The 14,467-nt window shown below is 46.7% G+C and overlaps 1 protein-coding gene across 2 annotated transcripts; it reads left to right on the top strand.

Moving 5' to 3' along the window:
* Positions 1-8,126: 8,126 nt before the first annotated feature.
* On the top strand, positions 8,127-14,102 carry TP53I3 (tumor protein p53 inducible protein 3). Of its 2 annotated transcripts, none has more exons than XM_045447583.1 (6): positions 8,127-8,372; positions 8,708-8,859; positions 9,974-10,241; positions 11,444-11,656; positions 12,534-12,730; positions 13,743-14,102. In XM_045447583.1, coding segments are annotated over exons 1-6 (1,014 nt in total). In that variant the 5' UTR covers positions 8,127-8,371; the 3' UTR covers positions 13,926-14,102. The 2 variants fall into 2 exon arrangements, with proteins under 2 accessions (XP_045303539.1, XP_045303540.1); XM_045447584.1 differs by having other exon boundaries at positions 8,152-8,372; positions 11,483-11,656.
* Positions 14,103-14,467: the final 365 nt, after the last annotated feature.

Here is a 14,467-nt window from a genome sequence, read left to right on the forward strand (position 1 = left end):
TAATTTTATCTGGCTGATTATTTAACAATGAGGATTGGCTTTGCCAATAAGAATGTCACAGATGTTGGGGCGCCTGGGTGGCGCAGTCAGTTAAGCGTCCGACTTCAGCCAGGTCACGATCTCGCGGTCCGTGAGTTTGAGCCCCGCGTCAGGCTCTGGGCTGATGGCTCAGAGCCTGGAGCCTGTTTCCAATTCTGTGTCTCCCTCTCTCTCTGCCCCTCCCCCGTTCATGCTCTGTCTCTCTCTGTCCCAAAAAATAAAATAAACGTTGAAAAAAAAATTAAAAAAAAAAAAAGAATGTCACAGATGTTTTTCATAATTAAGTCTGCAGCTTCAATGTATGAATACATTTTAATGAAAATGTATTTGAAGTATGTGATAAGGTAGAAGGATTTTTTAAATGAGATTTATTTATTTATTTATTTATTTATTTATTTATTTGTGTTTACTTTTGAGACAGAGAGACAGAGAATGAGTGGGGGAGGAGCAGAGAGAGAGGGAGACACAGAATCCGAAGCAGGCTCCAGACTCTGAGCTGTCAACACAGAGCCCAACCTAGGGCTCGAACTCACGAACCGTGAGATCATGTCCTGAGCCGAAGTCGGATGCTTAACCAACTGAACCACCAGGCGCCCCTAGAAGGATTTGATTTTTAAAACCTGTCGTAGCAAAAGTGTAGCGTCTGGGTGGCTCAGTCGGTTGAGCGTCGGTCTTTGGCTCAGGTCACGATCTCGAGGTTTGTGAGTTCGAGCCCCGTGTCGGCCTCTGTGCTGACAACTCGGAGCCTGGAACCTGCTTCCGATTCTGTGTCTCCCTCTCTGTCTGCCCCTCCCCTGCTCATGCTCTGTGTCTCTCTATCAAAAATAAATAAAATGTAAAAAAAATTTTTTTAATCTGAAAATTATTTTTAAAAAAGTGTATTGAAATTAACATTTTTACTTTCCAAATCCTTTGTGAGTATATCAATTTTTTTATTTTTTTTAATTTTTTTTAAATGTTTATTTATTTTTGAGACAGAGACAGAGCATGAACGGGGGAGGGGTAGAGAGAGAGGGAAACACAGAATCGGAAGCAGGCTCCAGGCTCTGAGCCATCAGCCCAGAGTCCGACGCAGGGCTCGAACTCACAGACCACAAGATCGTGACCTGAGCTGAAGTCGGACACTTAACCCACTGAGCCACCCAGGCGCCCCTGTGAGTATATTAATTTAAACAAGAGGCCTTAGGGCGCCTGGGTGGCTCAGTCAGTCACAGCTCAGGTCATGATCTCACAGTTCAAGGGTTCAGGAATTCGAGCTCGTGGAGCCTGCTTGGGATTCTCTTTCTCTTCCTCTCTGTCCCTCCCCCACTTGCCTTTTCTCTCTCTCTCAAAATAAATAAACTTAAAAAAAAGTGCCTCTAAGTGAAAAAATAGTAGATATAATTAATAATCATGTGATAAATCTTCACAAAGCTTTGTTTGTATAATTCTAGAAGCTAAGATCCTGAACAACACTTAGGGGTAGGTAACAAATCCTTTACAGGTTGATTGGTTTCCAAGTCTTTGCTTTCAACAAAATTGAAAAAAGACCTAATTAAGTTGCCAGCTAATCTTTGAAAATAATTTTTGGTGATAGATCATTATATAGTTTTTAATCATATAACTCAGAGGTATTCAGAGAATTGGCTGACATTTCTATAATGAAATTTCTCTTTCCCATCTAATTTATGCAAATTAGATTCCTCAGAGCTTGTCTATAAAAATGAAAAATAGGAAGAGAATTTATGTTGATCCCAGTCTCATTCCAGCAATGAGTAATATTCATCCACAGACATAGTAATTACTTGGAAAAATTCAACCCCACCAGTGGTCATTAAGAGATGTCTTTCCAATAAAATTCTACTTTTCATGTTCAATAATTATTAACATTTGAAATAATACTTATAATAATATAAAAACTCAAATAATGTTTTGATCAATTGTGAACTAATAATATTGTAATAATAATAAATTCCAGAAGAAATGTAACACAGCCCTATGGTCACAGGAAATAACTTTTTAAATTAATGTCAGTTTTTGTACACATTTTCTTGCAGATAACAATGATCAATAAAGCATGAAATGCAGCAGTATATAATTCTATGAGAAAAGTAGAATGGAATATGAGTACAAGAAGAAAATTACATTTTAAAGCTTCTAACTGTTAAAGAACTATTTGGGGCATTTTTAGTGGATGATCGTAGATATCAAATTGCTCTGAAATCTGGATTCTACTTGATACATTTAAAAGTCTGATATGAGTAGAGCACCTGGGGGGGCTCAGTTGGTTAAGCATCCAACTCTTGGTTTCAGCTCAGGTCACGATCTCACAGTTCATGAGTTTGAGCTCTGCATCAGACTCTGTGCTGACGGAGCCTGCTTGGGATTCTCTCTCCCTCTCTCTCTCTACCCCTCCCCTGCTTGCATGCTCTCGCTCTCAAAATAAATAAATAAACCTTTAAAAATAAGTAAATAGGGGCGCCTGGGTGGCACAGTCGGTTAAGCGTCCGACTTCAGCCAGGTCACGATCTCGCGGTCTGTGAGTTCGAGCCCCGCATCAGGCTCTGGGCTGATGGCTCAGAGCCTGGAGCCTGTTTCCGATTCTGTGTCTCCCTCTCTCTCTGCCCCTCCCCCGTTCATGCTCTGTCTCTCTCTGTCCCAAAAATAAAAATAAACATTAAAGTGCTTGGAATCCAAATAAACTTTAAAAAAAAATAAAAAATAAAAAAAAATAATAAAAATAAGTAAATAAATAAAAGCCTGATATGAGTTTTAAAATGTTAGTATTTATGACCAGAAATCATATCTTTTACACTATTTACATTTAAGATTAAATATTTTAGATATTGCGGTGCCTGGGTGGCTCAGTTAATGTTGTCTCAGGTCATGATCTCATGGTAGTGAGATCAAGCCCTGGGTTAGGTTCTTCACTGGGTCCTGGGCATGGAGCCTGCTGAAGATTCTCTCCCTGCCTCTTTCTCTGCCCCTCCCCCACTCATTCCCTCCCTCCCTCTCTCTCTCTCTTTCTCAAAAAAAAAAAAAAAAGGAAAAAATATTTTAGGTATCAACTTTAAAACGTGAGCAGGGACAGACACATAGTTTTTGAAAAAGTTTTGTCTGTTCGAGACAAAACGTGAAGACCACTGCCCAGAGTAAGAAGTGCCTTGGGCATTGAGTCGCATGGATGGGTGCCCAGGAAGATGGCAGGGGCAGGTAGCCAAAAAGCAGACCCCAGAAGATGGAGGCAGAGGACTCCACCAGGCTGACTCCAAGTCTTCTCTCTCCCAGAGCCTTCCTAAGTCCCTGCTCCTAGGATTTGCTCCATCAAGCTCAGTGTGGAGTACGCACAGAGGGAGGGGAGAAAGAGCCCACAGAAAGGCCTGCAGGCACAAAAGCTGCATGAACAACCTAGACAAGAGCTGGCCCAGCTCCTCCAGGGAAGAGGGTCTGCTCCAGAGCCATGAGTCACCACTGAGTTTGGTCACCAGAGAAGCTATTGTCTCAAGGTGACTCAGCAGCACTGTGCAAAACCCTTTGAAGGGGCCGGGAGCCTGCTGGACATCTGGACGAGATTCTTCCAGGCCCCCAACCCCATTTAACTTCAGCAGCAGCAGCAGCAACTGCACCTCAGATCACTTCCTCCACCCCATTCCTAACGCAGAAGATCTTGTTTGTTCTGCTAAAATAGAAACCTTTGATTTTGGACCCAGAAAGAGATACCAGAAAAAAAAAAAAGAAACCTTTGGAGGAGACTCTTTAGAGGCCAGCGATATGGGGGATTGTGAAATACTGCCACTGCAAAAATTCCACCCAATCCCTACATGTAGCTCTTCACAGAAAGGGAACTAGAGCAGGAAAAGTTGCTTTAAGAAAAGCAGCTTGTTCTGTGGGGTGGCCATCTTCCTCCAGCAACAACGAAGAGTGGCACTGGACCCCGGACCTGTCTCATCAGACCCACTTACTCACCCATGTGCCCCTCTTTCTGCAAGACAAAGCCAGTATTCCAGCCCTCAGTAGCCAGCAGCATTTTGGGACTCTAGACATCTAGACATGGGCAGAGCTGGGGCCCACGCTGCCAGCAACAGTGGGAGATCAGACACCCAGCCATGGTTTTGCTGCCTGGCAGGAGTCAAGCTCAGTATGTCACCATCCCCGAAGGGCTCCTCATGCTCATGCCCATGCCCATCCTGGAGGACTGACCCTGCCCTAGGCGGCAGCTATCCCGAAGGCCTGGCTCACTGTTTTCTGGCCGCTACACTGCATGCGTGAGGAAGACCCTCAACCCCCAGAGACCCCTCCTGCTAGCCCTGCCCTGTCACTCAAAGCTAACTGCTGACACCAACTCAGGCCTCTGACTGCCCTAACCTTCATCTCTAAGCCCCTCACCGATGCTCTGACACACTCTAACCTTTAATCCCAATGTTGATGGGACCCGCCCCCCATGGAGACAACTGTGGACAATTTTTATGACCAATATGAGGCAGAACCAAGCTTCTCAGAGCATTTCCAGCTGCTTGTCCTCATCCCGAGAGGAAACTGTCCTTCGGTCCTTCTGCTGGGTCCCTCACAGGCAGTGGAGGAGACCTTCCTGTTCCATTCATCTGCTACAAAGAGGGAACAGAGCAGCCCAGCCATCTGTCCTGGGGGCTGTCTGTCCCAGAAGCTCCCTAGACTCTTAGCTCCCCACCCCCTGCTTTTTTTATTTTCTTAAGTGTATCTATTTACTTATTTGTTGAAAGAGAGAGAGAGAGAGAGAGACAGAGAGAGAGAGAGATTCCCAAACAGGCTCCACCTTGTCAGTACAGAGCCCAATGCAGGGCTCAAACTCACGAGAAATGGCGAGATCTTGACCTGAGCTGAAACCAAGAGTCGGATGCTTAACTGACTGAACTAGCCGTGCACCCCAAGAGGCCCCTTTAGAACAATTCTGACCCTCAACCCTCTCCCTGCCTGCTGGATTGATTTTGTACAAACCCAGTGCTGATCAAGGCTCCCTGAGCCCCAGAACTCTGGATGGATCCTCACACTCAGTGCCTTCTGTGACCCAGGGCCCACCTGACCCTTGGCTTGTCTCTCATCACACCCTTAATACACTAGATGGTTTATCTTTCCAAAGCCAACCCTATAACTTCCCTCCCCTATGCTGTTGCTGGCTCAGCATATTCTAACCTGGGTTGCTGCCACAGGAGGCGTACAAGAGGGGCTGAGAGGGCTCATCCCTCCTGGCACTGGGGATGTGGGCACAGCTGCCGTTCAGTTGGCCAGACTATTCAGAGCCATCTCCCTGGCGACCACGAGCCCCAAGGAGAAAATTGAGATGGCCTAGACACTGGGTGCCACAACGGGGTTTGGTTATAAGGAGGACTTCTCTGCAAAGAGGCTGAAGGCCATGCAGAGTACAGATGTGCATGTTTCTGCAGTGGCTTGTGCATTTGGAGGAAAGGCCAAACTGATCCTTACTCCCCAGCTCAAGGGAGCTGTCTTTCGTCCTACCTACTCTTCTTCCATAATCTTTTCCTCCTCTTTTCTCTCTTGTATTAGTTACCTATTGTTGCATAACAAATTGCCTCCAAACTTAGTGGCTTAAAACAGCAAACATATATTATCTCACAGTTCCTATGGGTCAGGAACCTGGGAACAATTTAGCTGAGTCCTCCAGCTCATGGTCTGGTGTGGTTACAGGGAGATATGGTTCATTGAGACTATGAGTGTAGCATTCCAACTCAATTTTTAAAATTTTAAATGTTTAATTTCTTTCACATAGCTCAACATATAAAGTGCTTATTCTTTTTTTTTTTTTAACGTTTATTTATTTTTGAGACAGAGACAGAGCATGAACGGGGGAGGGTCAGAGAGAGGGAGACACAGAATCTGAAACAGGCTCCAGGCTCTGAGCTGTAAGCACAGAGCCCAACGCGGGGCTCGAACTCACGGACCGCGAGATCATGACCCGAGCCGAAGTTGGCCGCCTAACCGACTGAGCCACCCAGGTGCCCCATAAAGTGCTTATTCTTTTTGTATTTTGTATTTTTTTCTCTACCTCCCATGAGGTAGGCACTCTCTCCCAAAATAAGATATATAAAAATAACTCCATATAAAAAGATTCTGTATCTTTTTTCATGCTCACATGACCATATAAGTATGTGTATAGCCATGTATATGCATATATGGACATTTGCCATTGTTTTACCAAAATGTTACTCTCATTAAATGAATGTTTCACAGAAATCCCTCTATGTCAACTGCTATAGCTCTAAGGCATTTTTCAAATGGATGTATGGGTTCATCATTTATCCAGCCATTCCCTGAGTAATGGGATTTATTTTGTTTCTACATTTTTTCTCTATGATCAATGCTGCAAGAAACATTTCTCTACATATGTCCTTATATACTGGCATTTATTTCTATAGAACAAACACTTCAGAAACATGTACTATACTGTCATTGTTATCATTATCATAGTATTGTCTGACATCTGGTAATATACTTACTACTGTTTTTCATATATTTCTTGGCCATTTGATATAGATGGCAAGAAGAGGGACAGTAGCTGATGGGCATTAAATTTTTTTTCTATTTTATTTTCTATTTTATTTATCTTATATTATCTTTTGAGAGAGAGCATGAGCAGGGGAGGGGCAGAGAGAGGGAGACAGAGGATCCGAAGCAGGCTCCACCCTGTCAGCGGAGAGCCAGACATAGGGCTCAAATTCACAGACCGTGAGATCATGACCTGAGCCAAAGTCGGATGCCCAACTGACAGAGCCACCCAGGCACCCCTGATGGGCATTTTTGTAAAACAGAAAGCTTTATGAAAAAACATAATTTGGGGGTGCCTGGGCGGCTCAGTCAGTTAAGCATCAGACTCTTGACCTTAGCTCAGGTCAGATTCAAGCCCCGTGTTGGGCTCCACACTGGGCATGAAGCCTACAAAAACTTTTTTTTTTTCTAATAACCTTCTTGCAAGAGGTATGCTCAGCAGAGGGATGTAAATAAAGAGATAAGATTTTGCAATTGGCAGGAGAGACATATACAAGACAGCTTGCTGTAGTTAGAGCCTTGGACCAGGACCCAGAAGATATGAATTTGATTTTTGGCTCTGACACTCACTAGCTATGTGCTCCTTGAAATCAAATTAGTCTTTCTATATCTGAGTTCCTTTCTAGTAAAGTGTTATGAAGATCCAATGAGGATGCATGTGAAGAGGTTGTAAATTATAAGGCACAAGATGTTACCTAACTTGTTTTTGTACAAGCACACACATGTGTGTATTCTTCTAAATCAGCGCTTAACTTGGGGGGGGGGGAGGAAAGAGGAGCAATTTTGACAGCCCCTCCCCCCCCAGAGGATGTCTGGAAGCATTTTTTTATTGTCATGACTGGATAGTGGGTGAAGACCAGGATGCTGTTAAACATTGCACAATGCACAGGGCAGTCTTTCAAAAATAAATAATTATCTAGTCCAGGGGCGCCTGGGTGGCTCAGTAGGTTAAGTGTTCGACTTTGGCTCAGTAGGTTAAGTGTTCGACTTTGGCTCAGTAGGTTAAGTGTTCGACTCAGGGTTCCTGAGTTCCAGCGCTGCATAGGGTTCTGTGCTTACAGCTCCCAACCTGGAGCCTGCTTCAAATTCTGTGTCTCCCTCTCTCTCTCTCTGCCCCTCCCCCACTCACACTGTCTCCCTCGCTCAAAAATAAACATTAAAAATTAAAAAAAAAAAAAAAAAAAAAGATGTATCTAGTCCAAAATGTCAACAGTGCCAAATCTGAGAAACCTGATGTAGCCTATTTATACAACTTTAACCAGTCAAAATTGCCTCCCTGGGCAGCATCTTCCAGGCGCTGCTCCCTCATCCCCAGGAGGAAGAGCAGAAGTGGTAAGGATCCCAGGACGGCTTTTACCTTCCCCTTTCTCCAATCCTCCTCAATTCTGTCAGCTGCACCCATCTTGCCCAACCATACTCAAGATGCTGGCCCTACAGTGTCAGTGAGTTAAAAGCCTGGCCTGGGTGGAAAATGGACCGATCGCCGGCCAAGAGACTAGTTCTCTAGAGAGAAGGAAGTTTTCTCTTCTGGAAGTGAGACTATAACAGGATTTCCGGCCAACCGAAGAAAGACTAGTTTCCGAGGCTCAAATGAATAGAGAATCTGATTCGCTATCACTATCTTTGCAAGGTGGGGGAGAAGGAGAAGGAAGAGGAGGGTTGGTCCAGGTCAGTCCCACCCCTGGCTCTGTCCGGAGTCCAGCAGTCCTTCGCGGTCGTGGCCGAGGCTGTCCCGGACTCCAGGGTTCTTCTGCTCCAGGGACCCGAGGGAGCGCAGGACCGCGCCGCGCGGAGCAGCGGAGAGCCCGGCCCCAGTAAGTGTCCAGGAACTCACACCCGGGCGGGTGAGGCGGGGTGGGGGTGGGTTCCAACTCAGAGGGAGCGCAACTTGCCTCACGCTCTTCTGTGTCTTCCCCCTACGCTGCATCCTAGCCGGGACAGCGCCACCTTGGCCTAACCAGAGTCCTCTGCAAGGGGTCCGTGTGCGGGAGGCTGGGACCTCCAGGGAAGGAGAGCGGGGCGCGGCGCGGGCCGGACGTCCTGGAGACCACTTTTTAAGGGAAGCCGCTGGCCGACAGGGGGCGCTGCAGCGTCGGGTTAGGAGCTGCGCTCTCCGAAGGACCTCGGGCTCCCTCCCTTGCTTCTACAGTGTCCTCAGAGAACATGTTAGCTGTGCACTTTGACAAGCCGGGAGGACCAGAAAACCTTTACTTGAAGGAGGTGGCCAAGCCCAGCCCAGTAGAAAGTGAAGTCCTCCTGAAAGTGGCGGCCAGCGCCCTGAACCGGGCAGACTTACTCCAGGTACCCAAGGGTCAGGGAGGGGCTTCGGGGCCTTAGAGAAATATTCACCAGACAGATAAAAGGAATGACCTATGGCACTGCCAGTAACAGTCTTCATGATATGTCTGCAGAATGTGTGCCGGGGGTTCTAAGACAAAGAACCATTTAGCCTCCTTTGTTTACACAATATATAGGGATATTTGCAAAGCGGCATCTACTCTGTGTTAATCTATTGCCTGCTCAGGCTTCCACATAAGGAGATGGGGACTACCATTTGTTGAGCGTGTGGGGTGTGTGTGTGTGTGTGTGTGTGTGTGTGTGTGTGTGTGAGGCCTTGCTGTATCTCATTTACTCTTCTGGCAACCCTGTTTACCATTTGTATTATACAGATTAACTGAGAGTCAGAGAGGTTAAGCAATACTCAGAACACTAATAATCAGGGCAGCTGTAATTCAAACTGAGGTCTGGTGTGGCTCCAAAGTTCTGCATTCTTTCAGCTCTGAGGGTCCTGGAGCTGGCACGGGACTGTACTCTAGGAATCTTCTTTTTTCTGCTCTTTGAAGCACTAAACTGAGACAGTTGCATTGATTAGGGTAATTGAGAAATGTGTACCAGAGTCACCTGGGCCACTTTTCCAAAATAAACATTACCACAACCCAGGCATATGTACTTTGAAAAAGCTCCCCAAATGGTTCTAGTGCAGTCTTAGTTCAGCCCATCTGGTCTGAAACCTCCAGTCAGAGGCTTCTGAGGCTTGCAGTGAGTGAGTACAAAGCCTGGTACTTGATATGTGAAAACTATCTTTAAGGAGTCCACGGTTTTGTTCCTCGTCCTGCTACTGATTTACTTTGTGACCTTGGACAAGGCATTTTCCTGTGCAGGTCTCAGTTTCTCTCTTTGTAAAACAAGGTGTTTTGATGAAGTAAATAGCTAAGGACCCAACCACTTCTGACATCCACCTATTATGTGACTTACAGTATCTGAATTACTTCTCCTGTCTCCTGTGCTGACTTAGCAAAACCTGACTTTATCCTATTTTTTCTGAGAAAAAGAGGGGCCATTGGAAGAGAGCCAGGGATGGTGACACACACATTTCTGATCATGCTCACCACTTAGTGCACCCCTCTTTCTGCAGAGACAAGGCCAGTATCCCCCACCCCCGGGAGCCAGCAGCATTTTGGGATTGGAGGCATCTGGACACATAGCAGCGCTGGGGCCCGCCTGCCAGGGGCACTGGAAGATTGGGGACCCAGTCATGGTTCTGCTGCCTGGTGGGGGACAGGCTCAGTATGTCACCGTCCCTGAAGGGCTCCTCATGCCTATTCCAGCAGGACTGACCCTGTCCCAGGCTGCAGCCATCCCAGAGGCCTGGCTTACCGCCTTCCAGCTGTTACATCTCTTGGGTGAGGAGGCCCCCTGCACCGTGCTCGCTCCATACAGTGTGGCTTAGTTACTTCCTGACTCAGCCACCTCAAAACCCATCAGCCCTCAGAGGCAGCTTTGGCCTGGCTACTGAGTCACACCCAACCCCAGCACCCCACCCTAATGTACTGCTTGTAGTATCAGGTCCTCATACCACGTTAGCAATGGCCTGATGTTGAGGCTGAAAATCATGGTTGGTAGATTGAGCCTGGAAAGCACTGGATAGAAGGCCTGTGCACATCTTCACACTGTAGGCCCCCCAGTAGTCCCAGCTTCTCACAGTCCTGCCGAGCTTCTCTCTGTGAGCCTGATGCAGCACCAGGGGCTATTCAATCAACTTTTATTCTTCCCAATCCCTCTGATGGGAGGGAGCCTAAGAAGACTTGGTCCCTGCCATGAGGGAGCTCAGTGAAACTGGGAAGACCAGTCATGCACATAGAACCATAGAGTTCAGCAGGTGGCCCTGTCTCCAACTACAATAGAAACTCCAGATGGCAACAGTTAGCATGGGTAAGCGTGGTCAGAGAGAGCTTTCTGGAAGAGAAGGACTTGAAGGGTGAGTAAAGTTGAGGTGGACAGAAGGCAGGCCAAGGCAGCTTAAGAGAGTGTCAAGGTGAGATTGGCTGCTCCACTCAGAGTGAAGGACAATGATTATTATCTGTGACAGATGAGACTCGGACTGGGTTGTAGTGGCCTTGAGTGGCACATTGTCTGGACTGGATGCAAAAGCCAACTGAGAACCACTTTACATTTTGAGGAGAAAGTGACATAATGAAAGCTCCATTTCAGGAAGAGAAGCCTGGTGGTTGTCCATGGTGCCTGGATCACTGAGACCAGCTGGAGGCCAGTTTCAGACTAAAGAGGGACTGGCCGCAGGTGGTGACAGTGGGAAGAGCAGTTACTTCTTACTTATTAAGGTATATGTCAGAGATGTGCATCTCGGTATTACTTCATAAGGAAAATATAGATTATGGATGTGGCTGCTAATAGCTGTTTCAAAAGGTTGTTTCCCACTTTGACAAGAGGCAGGAAAACAAAAAAAGAATTGTCGAGCACTCTGAAGAGAGCAAGAGATTTGGCATTCGGTGGTCCAGGGCCAGGCACATGTGGCAGAATATGCCTGCGTGGGGAATGTGTAACACTTGCAAAGTAAAGAGAATGGTTCCTGTACTTTGTGTCACAGGACACGTTCAGGCTGGAGACTCTGTGCTAATCCATGCAGGATCAAGTGGTGTGGGCACAGCTGCCATCCAACTCGCCCGGATGGCTGGAGCTATTCCTCTAGTCACAGCTGGCTCCCAGCACAAGCTTCAGATGGCAGAGAAGCTTGGAGCAGCTGCTGGATTCAATTACAAAGAAGAGGATTTTTCTGAAGCAACACTGAAATTCACCAAAGGTAAACAATAGCTTCTGCAGCTCAACAGGAATTTCAGAGGTGATTAAACAAAATCCTCACCAGCCTGAAGGTTGCCAGTACTCTGGATCTGTCTTGCCTCTGCTAAATGCCCAACAGCTGCCCTGGCCAATTTCTAGTACTCTGGTGTTTGACCTCTGGAGACAGGCAGACAGTATTTAGGACTAAAATGTTTCTGTGTGCATTCTTGTAAGTGATATGATTCCTACTCATTTTAAAAAGTGGATAAACCAAAGAATTGGCCCGGAATTATCCAGGACCTCTTCTTCCAAGTCACTCTGCAGTGAGTTACCAGGAGCGTAGGGCAGAGACCAGTTTAGTGCTGGTCATAGGAGGGGTAGGATGGTAGCTCCCCAAATGGGTAAGCCTCTGTATTCCAAAGCCAAATCTGTATATTTTGGGGTCATCCCTTTTCCATTTTGAGTCGAAAAGGAGAGATGAAACCAAAGCTAGTAAAATGATTCAGACAACCCAGTACAGACACTTCATAATTTAGATGTGAATTAGCCTGCTCTGTAGACTGGGTGGATATCCCCTGTTCTTTCTCTTTCATGCTTGGGTGCCAGTGGGTTCTATACTTACATGGGGATCAAGAGAGATACCAGGTCATGGTGTTGCCCCATTTCCCTCTTGCTGTGGCTAGGAATCATAAAAGATGAACTATAGCACACATGTATGATAGAATTCAGCTGTCTAAACTCCATTTACAGCAATGTTTCTTTGAGCAGTGTTTCTAGTTCTAACCTATACATTGTATACATGTACATATCCATATATTCACAAATATACCATGGAATCTTACTTTGCACAAAGCTTTCTGTGTCTGACTAGCACTACAAATCTGTATTTCATGTGAAAGGTGCTGGAGTCAACCTTATTCTAGACTGCATAGGTGGATCCTACTGGGAGAAAAATGTCAACTGCCTGGCTCTTGACGGTCGCTGGGTTCTCTATGGTCTGATGGGAGGAAATGACATCAATGGACCTCTACTTTCAAAGCTACTTTTTAAACGAGGAAGTCTGATCACCACTCTGCTGAGATCAAGGGACGAAAAGGTGAATGATGAATGAAAAGAAAACATGATTTTATTGCCCAGAAAAGTGTGATTTGTTTACATAACTACAAAAAAGTTAGATCTGACACATCTTCTGTTAGACAGCCCATGTAGAAACCTGCCCCACTATGGATAAATAAGTAATCATTTTCACAGAACTAATTAAAATTGGTCAGAAGTCTCAACATCCTGGAAAGAAAGTAACTAATCCCTCACATATTATTTAACCTTTGTAACAGAATGAATGAAGCATTGACAATATTAGGAAATACAGGTTGTCTCCAAAGGCAGAACTCTTCTCAGTGTGATATAAAGCCGCTTAGGTGAGTAAGGTTAGTTAAGGCTGGACCTTCAACATATTATATATTACTGAAACCTTCTCTGTGTGGCACTTTAGCAGGTGCCAGATTTGGGAATGTTTCCCAGCCTACGTTTTCACACCTGTGGGATAGCAGAGCTTAAACATCCCTTTTGAACTCAGCCTATAGAAGCCCGTTCTGTGGCCCAACTCCTTTAAACCCTTAAGAACAGTCCTGTTGTCTGTGCCACTAATATTTTATTTTTTATTTATTTATTTTTTTAATGTTTATTTATTTTTGAGACAGAGAGAGACAGAGCGTGAACGGGGGAGGGTCAGAGAGAGGGAGACACAGAATCTGAAACAGGCTCCAGGCTCCGAGCTGTGAGCACAGAGCCCAACGCGGGGCTCGAACTCACGGACCGCGAGATCATGACCTGAGCTGAAGTCGGCTGCCCAACCGACTGAGCCACCCAGGCGCCCCTGTGCCACTAATATTTTAGTCCAGGATTCCGTCTTTATCTGCTACAGAAGAGTGGTTATACATTTAGGGGCATGCACATACAAGCTGGTAGTAAAGGAGTTAGGTACCCGTGTGCATTTTCAGATGTGTACACGTTTCAGAGAGAGCACAAAAGCTAATAAATAAGCAGGATGGGGAGTAGCAAGGTAAAGTCTCTGTCTAGCCTAATGGTCTCCTTTTCCTTATTTTAAGTACAAGCAAATGCTGGTGGAGGCTTTCACAAAACAGATTCTGCCCCACTTCTCCACGGAGAGCCCACAACGTCTAGTGCCGGTTTTGGACAGAGTCTACCCCGTGACTGCGATCCAAGAGGCCCATGCATACATGGAGAGCAACAAGAACGTGGGCAAAATCGTCCTGGAACTGCCGCAATGAAGGAGGAGGGGGTAGTACTCAGGCCTTCCCAGGGCAAACTTGGACAAAGTTCACAGTACGCAGGAAGGAGATCGGGTGCGACTCCTGGCCGCCCTGTAACCCATTGGCCCTTCCCCGAACTCGTCAACTGACCCGTGTAAAGCCAATCTAGGGAAATAAAAAGAAAGTAGAGCTAAAGGGCGGCCTTCTCACTTCGGCGGGCGGCCCCAGATCGCTGAGGCAGCCGGGGCGGGGATGAGGTGGGGGTCGGGGCTGGCGTCGCCGCAGGCGTTACAGGAGTGCTCAACTTCAGGGTCGGGGGTTCCGGGTACGGGGACAGAGTCGGCCACAACCCCACGTGCCACAACCCCGTAAGCCCAGCTTTGTCCAGCGCTGGAGGACCGGGCCCACACACCAGTCCCCGGGTACCGCCGCGCGCGCCCCACAGGGGCCAGGCCCCGCACCCTCCGGCCAGCTTCCTTTGCTCAAGGCTGCCGTGACAGGAACACCTCCCCTTCTTAAGCCCAGGCCCCGCCCTTTCCGGTGCACAGCTCAGCCCCGTC

This window comes from Leopardus geoffroyi, chromosome A3 (assembly GCF_018350155.1).
Source record: "Leopardus geoffroyi isolate Oge1 chromosome A3, O.geoffroyi_Oge1_pat1.0, whole genome shotgun sequence".
Lineage (NCBI taxonomy): Eukaryota > Metazoa > Chordata > Mammalia > Carnivora > Felidae > Leopardus > Leopardus geoffroyi.

Coding starts and splice junctions, on each gene's coding strand:
- TP53I3 (XM_045447583.1), top strand. Junction 11,657..12,533: donor AACACTGAAATTCACCAAAG/GTAAACAATAGC, acceptor TTCATGTGAAAG/GTGCTGGAGTCAACCTTATT. Junction 12,731..13,742: donor TGAGATCAAGGGACGAAAAG/GTGAATGATGAA, acceptor CCTTATTTTAAG/TACAAGCAAATGCTGGTGGA.